Genomic DNA, 15,228 nt, shown 5'->3' on the forward strand with positions numbered 1-15,228 from the left:
ATAATATTCTCTTTTTCCTACTCGAAGGTTAAGAATAGAAAATAATTGCCTCTTTTCCATAGAGTTGGTTTTGTATGGACACAGATTTATTGAATTGTAGCTCATTTGTGGGTAGACCTATTTGGTACTTTCTCAGATGTGTGCAAGTTTTTTCTGATCATGTTCTTCTTTCCCACCTGTTTAAAGGAGAACAAACTATAAGTAGATTATGTAGAAGCCTACAGTCTATCCATTCATAATACCTAAGTCCAGCTTTTAGTGCAAGGCTTGCCACATAATAGGAACTTGTAAGCACTTATTGACCAACTGAATAATTTGCCAAAGATAGCTTGATGTAGAATAGGATTTTTTTTAGAATTCTCCTTTTCTTGTATTTTATTCTACAATATTTCATTAAAAATAAAACAAGCATTATAGAAGGTATTATTATTATTATTATTATTATTATTATTATTATTATTATTATTATTATTATTACTATTTTACAATTGAAGAAACTGGGACAAACAGGAAAAATGATTTGCCCAATATCACACAGGTAGTAATTGTCTGAGACCAAATTTGAACTCAGCTCTTCTTGATTCTATGCTCAGCACCGTTATTATTATTGTTGTTAAGTCATGTCTGACTGTTTGTGACTCCCTGGACCAGTAGCATAGTGTATAGAGCACTAGTACTGGAATCAGGATAACCCAAGTTCAAATCTGATCCCAGACACTTGACATTTACTAGCTTACTGGTAGTTACTGACATTTACTCTAGACTCTAGAGAAAGTAAGACTGGTGTCTTTGCACAACCTCCTACGCCCCCACTCCTCACTCAGATCCAGTTAATATGCTTGTCATGGCATCCATGGTCTTCTTCAAGAACAAAGGACAAACAGCAAAAAACTTTCCATGGAGTTTTCTATTTCTTTCTTCTCTGATTAAGGCAAATAGAGATTAAGTGAATTGACCAGGGCACACAGATAGTGAGTATCTAAGACCAGATTTGAACTCAGCTCTTCTGACTAGATACAGTGCTATGTTCAGCAATCTTACTAGCATTAAATTAAAGTTATAGGCTTCTTTCTCTTTTTCCAGCATGAGATATAATTAATTTATGTTAGTAAAGTTGAGAAAATCAAAAGGGAGGAAAGTAATGAATCATTTAAGAGATTGTGTATTTAAAGATAGAAAAGCTTCAAGAAAGCCTTCAAAGAACATAAAGACAAGAGAAACAATCCCAAGAAGGAAAAGTAGAAGTATTTTTTTTATTTTAAAAATATTTAAGACATTTTGATTGGGAAAATAACATAGAAAGATGACAAATATGAAGTTAGTATTATCTCAAACTAATGTCCTGTTAACATAATGCTTATGTACACAACACGAATGTTTAAAATCATAACTCTTTATTCTATGCAATAAAACTTTTTCAAACACCCTTTAAGTGCTAGGCCCTGAAGTTATGATAAAACTGATCCTTACAGAGATTAACTTCTACTGGGGAATTTTTATAATGTAAGATGTTATTCATATGACAGAAGTACTTGAGAATGGCTCATTTTGAAGAATGTCAAGAAAAGAAATGGCTTGAAAATATGTATCAATGTTACTTTATGTACTGTGGCAGATTGCCATATGAAAAAAAGAAACAAATAGTTGTTTACCTTATGGAAAAATGACAACAGCATGTGAAATATAATTTTTTCCATACATGTTTTATGCTGAATATAAACAAATGGACATTTATAAACTATTACAACCATAGATGAGAAAGTATTCCAGTTTAAGTAGAACAGTTACATTTAGTGGGCAGGTTTCCAAATTGTAAATAACTGTTTTCACAAAGTGGCCTCACATAATTCCTTTTGACTTTTTTTCCCTTGGACTTGATTTTCTAATGATTTGACTCAGTAATATGCTTTTTCATATGAAACAAATGAACTCTTTGTTTTGGACATTTTTTCCTGGGAGAAATCATAAAACCTGGAAAAAAATTGAATTCACATAAACTATTTATTTTGAAGAGCTCAAGTAATTGTTATATTGAAGTCATTCAATATCATGTCAAAACAATACTGAGATCCCTCCCTGCAGACTTAGGAGAACCAAGATCAAGTTTTGCTTCTGACATGTTCTTTATGACTCTGAATAAATCACTTAACCTCTTAGTGCTCTAGCAGCTCTCCAGGACTGTAAATTGTAGGGAAGGTATATAATCTACTTTGGTAGAATTTCCCTATCTGGGTGTAACCTGTATCAGTGAAATGATAGGTCCAGGTCCTGCCCCTCTCCCTTACAGATGGGTTGTGGAAGTTAAAGTACTGGATTAGATCTCCTGAGTTCAAGTTTGGATCTCATTTAAGTTAATTGTTTTTTTGGGCAATCTTTTAGCTTAATACATCAACTTACTTTACACAAAGAAGCTGTATAAAAAATTTTTTTTTCTAACCATTTAAAATCAGAGTCCTTTTTCTAATTGTTCAACAAATGACCAAAGGGCTTCTAAGATTTAATTAGTGAAATGGCATTATGACTTTGTGTACTTTTTGTTTATGTAAATTTAAAGAAAAGTCATTTTAGCAACCAATTATAGTTTCTTAACCTTTCCAGAATTATATTGATGATTTAAACTTTTTGGATCTCATTTTAAAAAAATATGTAAAATAAAATTGATAAATATCTCCCTTGGTTTGTAATAAAAATCAAATGAGGTAATGGATAAAAAAGGAAGTACTCTGTAATGTGATAAAAAAAAATCAGGAGATGTTATCTGTGATATAATTTCCTGGACTATTTTTATCTACCTTAACTTTTCTCTGGTACCATTACCTTTTTAAAAATATATTTAGAAACACTGAATTTCCCTTCCCCATTAGACTTTTTTCCCTTTTACCTTTATGACTTTTAGTACACTCAATAAAGGTCAAATGAAATTAAAATTTTTCTTAACAAATTCTTTGAATATCCTGAAAGGGCATCTCTTTTTAATATAATCTCAGAGTACATATGAGTACTCTGGTGAGATTGAGCTGACTTCAGAGTTAGGATTACCTACACTTATCAAGCCTCTGACTCTTCCTAACTAGGTGACCTTAGGAAAGTTTATTACATAAGTAAATCTCTAATACCTTAAGTTGCTAAAAAAGGCACTCCACTGAATTCCTCACAGGGAATCACAGGTTCTTAAAAAACCAAACCAAACTCAAAACAAAACATAATGTTCTAGGGGGAATAATTTCTGTCTTCTGCTGTGAAATTCAATCTTTAATCATTTCCTGTGTGTTCTGTCCTGATGCATTCAATATCACTTAATTCCCTTTCTATGCTTTTCAAATCAGTGATTTTTTTCTAGTCTCCCATAAATTCCTTATAAAATTTTCAAAACTTGACTGTTAAACTAATTGTTTGCCTATGTACAAAATTTAGAATGGCCAATCCCAGAGTAAAATCTTTTTTTTAAAAGATTTTATTTGAATTTTACAATTTTCCCCCAGTCTTACTCCCCCCCCGCACAGAAAGCAATCTGTCAGTCTTTATTTTGTTTCCATGTTGTACATTGATCCAAATTGAGTGTGATGAGCGAGAAATCATATCCTTAAGGAAGAAACAAAAAGTGTAAGAGATAACAAAATCAGACAATAAGATATCTGTTTTTTTTCTAAATTAAATTTTTTTCCTAAATTAAATTGAACTTTGTTCAAACTCCACGGTTCTTTATCTGGATACAGATGGTATTCTCCTTTGCAGACAGCCCCAAATTGTCCCTGATTGTTGCACTGATGGAACGAGCAAGTCCATCAAGGTTGAATATCACCCCCATGTTTCTGTTAGGGTATACAGTGTTTTTCTGGTTCTGCTTATCTCACTCAGCATCAGTTCATGCAAATCCATCCAGGCTTCCCTGAATTCCCTTCCCTTCTGTTTTTTTTTTTTTTTTGTTTTTTTAGTTTTTGCTAGGCAATGGGGTTAAGTGGCTTGCCCAAGGCCACATAGCTAGGTAATTATTAAGTGTCTGAGGCTGGATTTGAACTCAGGTACTCCTGACTTCAGGGTCGGTACTCTATCCACTGCATCACCTAGCTGCCCCTCCCTTCTGGTTTCTAATAGAACAATAGTGTTCCATGACATACATATACCACAGTTTGCTAAGCCATTCCCCAATTGAAGAACATTTACTTGATTTCCAATTTTTTGCCACCACAAACAGGGATGTTATGAATATTTTTGTACAAGATGTTTTTACCCTTTTTCATCATCTCTTCAGGGTATAGACCCAGTTTTCTGGTATGCTCATTTTTGTTGCCTTTTGGGAATAATTCCAAATTGTTCTCCAGAAAGGTTGGATGAGTTCACAGCTCCACCAACAGTGTAATAGTGTCCCAGATTTCCCATAACCCTTCCAGCATTGATCATTGTTCTTTCTGGTCATATTGGCCAGTCTGAGAGGTGTGAGGTGGTACCTCAGAGAAGCTTTAATTTGCATTTCTCTAATAATTAATGATTTAGAGTAATTTTTCTTATGGCTATGGATTGCTTTGATCTCATCTGTAAATTGGCTTTGCATATCCTTTGACCATTTGTCAATTGGGGAATGGCTTTTTTTTTTTTTAATATGACTCAGTTCTGTGTATATTTTAGAAATGAGTCCTTGTCAGAATCATTAGTTGTAACGATTGTTTCCCAGTTTACTACATTTCTTTTGATCTTGGTTACAGTGGTTTTATCTGTGCAAAAGCTTTTTAATTTAATGTAATCGAAATCATCTAGTTGGTTTTGGGTAATGTTCTCCATCTCTTCCTTAGTCATAAACTGCTCCCCTTTCCATAGATCTGACAGGTAAGCTAGTCCTTGATCTTCTAATTTGCTTATAGTATTGTTTTTTATGTCTAAATCCTGTAACCATTTGGATCTTATCTTGGTAAAGGGTGTGAGGTGTTGGTCTAATCTAAGTTTCTTCCATACTAACTTCCAATTCTCCCAGCAGTTTTTATCAAAGAGCAAGTTTTTATCTCAATAGTTAGACTCTTTGGGTTTAATCAAACAGCAGATTTCTATAATCATTTCCTGCTATTGCACCTAGTCTATTCCACTGGTCCACCACTCTATTTCTTAGCCAATACCAGTTTTGATGACTGATACTTTATAATATAATCAAAGTAAATTCTAAGCACAATGACATGAAGGAAAAGATTATCAGGAATGATTTAAGTTAATTTTTTTTTTTTTTGCCAGGAAATTTGTCTTAAAAAAATTACATAGTAATGGCATTTAGGATGGGTGTAGGTAAACTTCCATACAGGGTGCTTTGGAATTGGAGTGCCAAAATAGACACTGTGTGGGTGCTGGTACTTTTCTGTGTCTATAAATTTTGTATTTAGCATACCCAGAGTTTCATTTCCGTCCAGGTTGGGCTACAACAACATTGCAGATATGCTGTGGGAGTTTGTTGGCAGAGGTTTCTTTCAATACTTTCTGCCTTTCCCCCTCACCCACATGTTTTTGGCAACTTCAGTGGCTGAAGTAAACCTCTCACTGAACCAAAGAGGAACACTGAGCACAACTTTCAATAAGCCTGGCCTCTGTTAAAGAGGGAGAGGGAATTTTTTTTTAGGTTTTTTTTTTTTTGTAAGGCAAATGGGGTTAAGTGGCTTGCCCAAGGCCACACAGCTAGGTAATTAAGTGTCTGAGACCACATTTGAACCCAGGTACTCCTGACTCCAGGGCCGGTGCTTTATCCACTGCGCCACCTAGCCACTCCTCTTTTCTTTTTTTTTAATAATTAAATTAAAAACTTTTTTTTTAACTACATCCAACGACAGTTTTCAATATTCATTTTTTTTGCAAGATTTTGAGTTCTATATTTTTCTCCCTTCCTTCCTTCCTTTCCTCTTCTCCTTGATGATGAGTAATCTGATATAGGTTATACAAGCATAATAATTTATGTTAAATATATTTCCATATTAGGCATCTTATAAAAGAAGAATCAGGACAGAAGGGGAAAAAAATCATGAGAGGTAAAAAAAAAACCCTAAACTATAAAACAAGTTTTAAAAATGGAAAATAGTATGTTTTGATCTGCATTCATGCTCCATGGTTCTTTGGATGTGGATAGTATTTTCCATGACAAGTCCTTTAAAATTGTCTTTGATCATTGTACTGCTGATAAAAGCTAAGAATATCATTGTTGATTTTCTCACAACATTGCTATGAATGTGTTATTGTCCTAGTTCTGTTCACTTCTTGCAACATCAATTCATGCAAGTCTTTCCAGGTTTTTCTGAAGTCAGCCTGCTCATGGCTTCTTACAGAACAGTAGTACTCTCACATTCATGTACCACAATTTGTTCCATCATTCCCCAACTGATGGGCATCAGGAGGAATATTTTCAAACAGTAGTATATGGTGGCTTCAGTTTAGTTTAGAGGATTTAGATTCAAACTTTGCCTCTGCCATTTGCTATTCATGTCATTGCTTAGAGTATTTGGACCTTAGTTTCCTTGTAAGTCTGTAGAATGAGAGGGTTGGTCTAGATGATTTCTGAGATCTTCCAGTTCTAGCTATGATTTTGTTAATATAGCTCTAAATGTTGGTGTCCACTTAAGAAATGAAAAATAAAAAAAAATCAAGGCTCTGTATATTGTCCCAAGTCAACTTTTGTGGACTAAAATAGTGAATGTAGCTTGAAATACTAGTTTATTCCTTAAAAACTAGGTAAGTAATTGGAGAATCGAATCAACCTTCAAAAAAGAACCAATTTGAATTATTCTTTGTAACTTTAATATGTCCTCATAATATCTATGATGATGATAGCTTCTTCTGTGGGTGTAGTATTCTAAGATTCCAAAGCATTTTCATATGTATTAAGAACATTTAAACCTGAAGATATTAAATGTCTAAAACACCAACTTTAATGGATATTATTTAATGAAAATTTATTAAATGCCTACTGAAAAAAAAGAACCATATTAGGTGCTAAGCATATTAGAAGTGTATTGATTATTGAGGGAAAATACAACCATAGAAATATTTGCTACAAGGGATAGTGTGAGAAGTGCACAATTAATTCCAGGTTAAGTACAATGAGAAATTTAGAGAGACTACTTTAACAGAGCAGTGAAGTTAAGAGTGGAGGGGAAAATAGGAGGGAGAAAGAAGGCCTCATGGAGAAGATGGCATCTGAAGTTAGGTCTTTAAATGGAAGGAGGAGTTCAGTACATGCTGGTGGGATAATCCATTTTAGCCATAGGGAATATTCTGAGCAAAGCCTACAAGTATTGGGATGAATATGGGAATGGAGAATAGCCCAGTTAGGTTAAAGTTTGTGCCAAGTTTGTACTATATGAAGAGAGAATAGTACTAGAGGCTCAAAAGGTAGATTGGATGTCAGTTGTGGAATGTTTTGAATTCTACAGGGTCCAACAATCCAAGAAATAAATTCTTGTTGGATTGGATTGCCTCATCTTCTAAAATAAACTTGAAGGAGATTATTAAAGGATTATGTCAGACTTTAAGATATTCAGTTCCATCACTTTTAACTACCACCTCTGATTTCAGTCATTTAATATCTTTAAGTTCTTAATAAGTCTTTATTTCCTTCATTTCAAATGTACTGTTCAAAATACTAACTAATACATTTGACTATAAGATTTAACTATAGGACCTGATCTTTTCTGGTTTGATTTCTGAGGACAGCATTAAATTATGAGGAAACAAAAAGTATGTTTAAAGAGCATACTTTGTGATTTAATTTAATCACCTATTCCCTCTGCAATTTTGCTACTACTCTGGTTATATGCTCTAGAAAACCACATTGAGCATCCCAGAATACTTTTATGAAGGATAAAATATGTTTTATGAGCTTTTGTGGTGGGATCATATTGGAGCAAAAAAAGATGGAGGTTAAAAAGTATGATTTGATAGGGTAAAAAAAAATGTCATTGAAGTCAAGAATAATGAAGTTTTGTTCTTGGTACCTTTCTTCCAAAATATATACTTTACTGATTGCATATGTATAACCTATATCAAATTGCTTGCCTTCTCAATGAAAGGATGAGAGGGAGAGAATTTAGAACTCAGAATTTTAAAAAATGAATATTTAAAAATTCTTTCTTATAAGTAATTGGGGAAAAGACAAATCTTAAATTACAAAAGAACAGAGAATGGACTATTTGGTTGGCATATGTGTCAAGCTTTTAAGTACAAATGAAAATAGATTCCTTGGGACCCCATATGGTCATTTTATATGTTTGTTAGTATCTAAAAGTTTTAAGAGTACTAGAGTTATGCCTCCAAATAAAACATTCCAAAAAAAAAAGCAAAAAACAGAAAATAACAAATTTGCAATTTTTTTTGCTACTCTGAGTTTTTTAAAAACCCAAACAAAAGAGTTGTGCATTTTTTTATGCTTTTAAAAATACCTATAGAATAGCAGTTGTTGCATTATGACTACAGTTACCTCAGCTGTGAGTTCCCTCTAGTGTAGAAATCCCAAGTCTAATAATTTTTTTAATCTTGAAAATATCTAATAGATATCTTCTTAGAGATTAGCTGTTGTCAGATTTTCAAATAAAATTATGCATGTTCTAATCCTTTGATTACTGTTTCTTAAAGTAATATTAAATATACTGAGACAACAATCTTCTGGATAGGTTAAGTCAAAATGTCAAGAAGCATTTATCAAGAAACTACTTACTATATGTCTCGGGCTAGGGAAACTAATGGGGAAAATGCAAAAAAAAAAATGGTCCCTGCTCTTAAGAACCTTTGGGTCTTATTGGGCAAGACAAAATATAAGCAACTCTGGACAAGTGGCCTATACAAATTGGAGATAATCTTGGAAGGGGCATTAAGATTAAGAAAGACTGGGAAAAACTTTTCATGTAAGATGAAACTTTACCTGAGGCTTGAAGGAAGTCAGAAGGCAAGAATGAGGAGGGAAAAATATTACAGGTATAGGGTTTAACCAGAGAAAATTCATATAGCTTGAAGATAAAGTGTCTTGTTTAAGAAAGCCAATGCTGAGCAACTAGGTGGCCCAGTGGCTAGAGCATGGACCCTGGAGTCAGGAGGACCTGAGATCAGTTCCAGCCTCTGACTACTTAATAATTACCTAGTTGTGTGACCATGGGCAAGTCACTTAACCCCATTGCCTTGACAAAAAACCCCCCAAAAACAGAAAAAAAGAAAGCCAATGTCATTGGACTGGGGAGGATATGGAAGAAGTAAGGCAAAAGAATTTTGAAAAGGTAAAAAGGGGTTGAGTTCTGACAGCCTTTAAATGTAAATGAGCATTTAAATTTGATCCTGGAGGCACTAAAGGAACCATTAGGATTGATTGAATAAGAAGTGGGCATGATTGGAGCTATGCTTTAAGAAGATCACTTTTATAGATGAATAGAGCGAAAGACCTAGAATGGGGAGAGACAAGGTAGGGAGGATCAGACCTAGAATAGAGGTGACTAATTTTGTCCTTGCTTTCCTGGCATTTTTTTTAAGGTTTTTGCTAGGCTATGGAGTTAAGTGGCTTCAAAGGCCACACAGCTAGGTAATTATTAAGTGTCTGAGACCGGATTTGAGTCCAGGTACTCCTGACTCTAGGGCTGGTGTTTTATCCACTATGCCACCTAGCCACCCCATTTTCCTGGCATTTTTAAAGTTTCCCACCACTCCATTTTCTGTCTTTGACATTCCTTTGTAGGAATGTTCAAAATGCTAATAACTTAAAAGAAACTAATGTTGTTCCTTGGCTTTAAGAGCAGGGGTGACACAAGTACAAACCTTGATGGATAACTCCTTGAGGGAAGGGACTGTCTTTTGCTTCTTTCTATTCCAAGAGATTAGCACATAGCACAGTGCCTGATGCATAGAAAATGATGATGAATAGACAAAGGAAGTGCTATATTTTTCTCCCAGTTTACCCCTACCAGCACAGAAGATTATGTACTTTTTAAAAATCTCTATTTATTTTACTTATTTTTGTAGAATTTTGTATGAGACTGTTCTTAAAATATGTATTTTTTATTTTAAAGATTTTATTTATTTTGAGTTTTACAATTTTTCCCCTAATCTTGTTTCCCTCCTCCCACCCCCCCCACAGAAGGCAGTCTGTTGGTCTTTACATTGTTTCCATAGTATACATTGATCTAAGTTGAATGTGATAAGAGAGAAATCATATCCTTAAGGAAGAAAAATAAAGTTAAGAGGTAGTCAAATTGCATAAGATAATGGGTTTTTTTTTTCTAAATTAAAGGTAATAGTCTTTGGTCTTTGCTCAAACTCTACAATACTTTCTCTGGATACAGATGGTATTCTCCATCACAGACAGCTCAAAATTGTCCCTGATTGTTGCACTGATGGAATGAGCAATCCATCAAGGCTGATCATCACCCCCATGCCACTGTCAGATTGTACAGTGTTTCTCTGGTTCTGCTCATCTCGCTCATCAGTTCATTTACATCCTTCCATGCTTCCCTAAATTCCTATCTCTCCTCGTCAATATGCATTTTTTTTTAAATTCTAGGCAAACTCAGACTCTTACAGTGAATCCTGTTAGGAGGAGGTCTTCATCAAGGATGTCTCTGGTAAGAAGATGAAGTCATCTTAAATTTGATTTTTTTAAAAATCTTTTTACTGTGATCGAGTTTTAAAAGCCTGCTTCCTTAGTAAAATGAATTTATGTTCCATTTATTTCTATTTGTCAGATTTTTTTGATTGATTAGTTAGCATTAATGGACAAATTTTTTAAATAGAGGTTTTTGGCTAAGAAGGAAATTTTTCTAGAAATATGTGATTGAGAGTGTTGCCACTGGGATATTTGGAGTCACTAATTAAAGACAGAATTTGGGGTAGCGAGAATTCAAGGGCCACTGAAAGGACGAAAGAATTCGAGCTCTCTGGGATGTTAAAATTGCCCAGGATTTATTACAGCAAATTTTTACAAATATACAGGTTAAAAATTCCTAGAAAAACAGTAACCACTTTAAGAATAGGCTAGGTGGAGTTTGAATGAAAGTGAGAGAGAGAAAAAAAGAGATAAAGAGAGAAAAGGAGAGGCAACCATGATGCTTGACTTAGTCTGGCCACATAGCATGGGGGTGGGGGCATGGGGCTCTCCAGGGCCTAAGAAAGAGCATGAGAAAAACCCATCCAGCTAGAGTCAAGGAAGAAGGAAAGAGAAAAGAAGTGGTGGCGCTTCCTGTTAAATACTCTTCTATGGTAGGTTGGGCAAGGGGTGGTACTTGGGGAGTGGTCTTACACCTTGGACTATGGTAAGCTATGCACTGATCTTCCTGTCCCAAGGTGCTAGACCCCAAGTTCAACATGTCATTTCCTGTCATGCCAGCATCTACAGCCAAGGTTAGGTGAAGGAGAAAATGGGGGACAAGATACAAACAACAGTATCATGGGGAGACAGGATTCAATCAAGTTCAATTTATATCTTAGGAGCAAATAGCCTTCCAAAGTTAACAAGATTAACAGCATTAAAAGCTCCATTCGTAATTCTCTACATTAAAAGGTCATTTAACACCTAAATTTTGTTTGAACAACCAGAAATGGAAAAAAAAAAACCAAAAAATTCTTCTGAGCCATTCATATAATCCCATACTTAATTAAGAATAGGTTACTGTATAATGCCAAACAACATACTCATTTTCAACTAGTTGTTAACCTGTGGAACATAATTGATAGTAAAAAGATCCAGGGTTGATTTATGAAAAGGATTGCCTTTTATTTATTTTTCAAATGTGTAAAAAGTAAACAGCTCCTTTAATATTTCTAAGTGGAAAAGCTTTGGGAAATATGTAGTTCCTAGGCAGAAACTTCAGTAAGTTACAACAATATTTAGTAAAACATGGAATATTTAATATTTTGTTTCATTGTTATAAATTTTTCATTTTTTAGCCTAAGCCACAACCTTATGTGATGCCTCCACCACCTCAGTTACATTATAATGGACATTATACAGAACCATATACTTCTTCCCAAGGTAAGTCTGCATGATTTCCAAGAGCCCGCATCTAATAAATGTTACTAAGAAAAAGAAGCCTTAGATAATTACCAGTCAGGGTTCTCATTAGCCACTATGGCTATAAGCATTTCCAAATCAGAGAACTGAAAGAATTATACTCATGTTCTTTTCTCTCTATCCTACCCAAATCATATGTAGTTTGTTAGAAACTCATAGGAACACAATATAGTATGAAATGTGTGTTAAAATATATCCCCATTTCTTATTTTTTAACACAATATAAAGAACTCCGTCAAAATAATTATTATGGTTTCATGGTATAGTGGAAAGGGTATAGGATTTGGAGTCAGTTCTTATGTTTGCTTTGCTGTTTTTTGCCTTTATGACCTTTAGCAAGTTATCTTAACTTTCTGGGCCTTGGATTTTGCCTCTGGAAAATGAGGAAAAGGACAGAGTTGAAGAAAATAAAAGTTCTCTCCCAGCTGAAAAATGTTGTTCTTTGGTTTTAGAGGTCATCCATTTCAGTTTACTGACCTGTAAGTTAAATGGTTTACATACATTGAATATTGTATATTCAGTACAATAAAGAGGAAATTTGATTATATGGAAAGAGAACCAAACTAAAGGTCAGACCTGTGTTATTGGGCCCCAACACTTAACAGCTTCATCACCAGGAATAGCTGTATTTGTATTTCCTATATCATAGTATTGTTGTAGGGATCAAATGCAATTGGTATTGCACATGAAAATATTCTCTAAATGAAAAGTGATATGATTATCATGATTATCCTAATCTCATTATTATTGAAAAATCACTCTTTTCATCTTCTTCAGGGGAGTTTAGATGGAAATACTCTAGTCCAGATCATTGCCTTGATCTTATTCTTTTTATTTATAATTTTTTATTCATTTATTACTGATTTATTATTAATGTTTTGTGGATAACTACATGGGTGGATAATGCTTTATGTAGCTGAATAGAAGGATTGGAACTTATGCCCATCATCATCTTACCAAAAGGACAGCTAGATGGTGCAGTGGGTAGAGTGCCAGCCCTGAAGTTAGGAGAACCTGAGTTCAAATTTGACCTCAGACACTTACTAGCTCTGTGACCTTGGGCAGGTCACTTAATCCTGATTGCCTCACATCCAGGGCTAATCTCTGTTTGTCCTGATTCATATCCGGCCACTGGACCCCAGTGGTTCTGGAGGAGAAAATGAGGTTGGTGACTTAGTGCAGCACCCCTAACTCAAATGTAATTCATGTGCTTGTCATGGCACCACCTCCTTGATGTCATGGTCTTCTTCAAAAATGAAGAACAAGAAACATTTTTTACGAAATATATCCTCAATATGACTAGTAGACAGAGATGAAAATGATATATCACTTGTTACTTTGTGATTTTTTTTATTCTAAATTTGACAAATATTAAAACTCTGAATATTGTGAATACATAGGACAAAAGGATTAACCTATTAATTCAACTATTCAATCTATTAATAGAAATGAATTTTTATTTAAAAAAATAATATAATAAATGAATTCTGTTTCAAAGCTGACCTGCTTGTTTATATCTCCTTCTCAACTTTGTTTTCTTTTGTGCATTAAAAAATCTCCAGTGACCCTCTTCTTTCTTCTTTTTAGTATTGCTACTACTAGTCATTTCCCTCTTAAATTTTCTCTGTGCCAATAAAAAAATACAACCCTTCCTTATAGTGAATACTATCCCTCAAGTCCTTTTCCCCCATGTTATATGGTTTCTCACGTGATTTTTGATTTCTTCCACTTGATTTCTGTATTCTTTTGAGCTTTTTATTAAATATATTGTAGATACTGAGTATTTTGTAAGGCAAAATCTATTTTAAAACAAAATATTGTAATTAAGTTTTTAATGGATCAGTGTTTGGCAGAATATAGGCAGTACTTCAGTCTTTGATAATGCTTTGGTTCCAGAATAGTTCATAGTTTTTTAAAGTTTCAAGGATTTTTTTAGGTCTGTGTATTTAGTATGGGGATTTCTCATTTGTCTGTCTATGAAAAAAGTAAATACTTCTGATGTATTTGCATATGATTACTGTTTTAATTTTATGATATAGTAGAAATTAGGACGGTGTGAGAGCAAATCTTGCCTGACACTTTACTAATTGTATGACTTTGGGCAAGGCAGTTAATGCTGTCAGCCTCAGTTTCCTTATCTGTAAAATAATATTACTCCACAGAGTTATTGTGAGGATCAAATGAGAGAATATAGGCAATGTGTTTTGCAAATTTTAAAACTAGATAAATGCTATTATTATAATTGACCATAATACTTTAAAAAATCAAACTGTTCATATGTACAATAAGTCAAATGCTTTTCAAGTGAGATTATACCTGTGTGCACATATGTTTGTATTTAGATGTTATCACAATTTTGGGGGCTTTTCACCTCTGCAAATTTCAGGAACTGCTAAGTACAAAAAGATGATGCTTCTGAGTTTGATTCAAGTAGTATTTTTCAGAGATAGTTCACAAAAAGCTATAGATAATAGTTTCTCTTTCAGAGTCCATATATTTTAATTCTAAAATTTGGACTAGTTTTTAAGTGATGAGTATAAGGAATTGGTTTCAAGATATTGTCTATCAATTCAAGTCATGAGAATTTATTACTTTGATTCATTGAACACTTGTCAGACATGTGACAATATTTGTGAATCCTACATGATTGCTGTCTTTTTCTATATATATCTTCTGTATTCTCTTCTGATACCTTCTTTTTATGCAATACATGTTTTTAAACTATCTAATCTATAAATCACTTATTTTTTCCTCTATTTTACAAACATGCTTTTGCCAAACTTTCTTTCACCTGTATTTTTGTTTTAGAGAAGCACAGCTGACTCTTGATTGGCTGAGAACAAATACTACTATTACTACCACCCATCACCACCACCACCACTACCATTTACAGTCTTTACTATGTGCTAGGCACTATACTAAGCACTTTACAGTTATTATCTTATTTGATCCTCATAACAACCCTGGGAGGTAGGTGCTATTCTTATCCTTATTTTACAGAAGAGGCAACCTCAGGTTGAGTGACTTACCCAGGGTCACTTAGCTTAGAGAGTGTCTGCTTCCAGGATCAGCAGTAAGGTACCTTAGTACCTACTTGCCTTTTAGTTGAGGTTGAAATGGCTTAAATTAAACAATAAATCCTTGTTAATTTTAGTTCAGTTGAACTCCAGGGAAACTTTTTAAGGGTACAAGCTGTTCTTAAGAACTTTAAAAGC

General features: G+C 33.9%; 1 protein-coding gene across 2 annotated transcripts in view; it reads left to right on the top strand.

Annotated features, from left to right (window-relative positions):
• Positions 1 to 15,228, top strand: part of PTPN21 (protein tyrosine phosphatase non-receptor type 21) — a 124,909-nt gene that overhangs the window by 85,406 nt on the left and 24,275 nt on the right. For both annotated transcript variants that reach the window (XM_074235573.1, XM_074235572.1), the window contains 2 exons: positions 10,508 to 10,568; positions 11,890 to 11,974. In XM_074235573.1, the coding sequence (XP_074091674.1) occupies positions 10,508 to 10,568; positions 11,890 to 11,974 (146 nt within the window). The remainder of the gene's footprint in view (positions 1 to 10,507; positions 10,569 to 11,889; positions 11,975 to 15,228) is intronic.

The sequence above is a fragment of the Macrotis lagotis genome, chromosome 4 (assembly GCF_037893015.1).
Source record: "Macrotis lagotis isolate mMagLag1 chromosome 4, bilby.v1.9.chrom.fasta, whole genome shotgun sequence".
In the NCBI taxonomy this organism is placed as follows: Eukaryota; Metazoa; Chordata; class Mammalia; order Peramelemorphia; family Peramelidae; genus Macrotis; species Macrotis lagotis.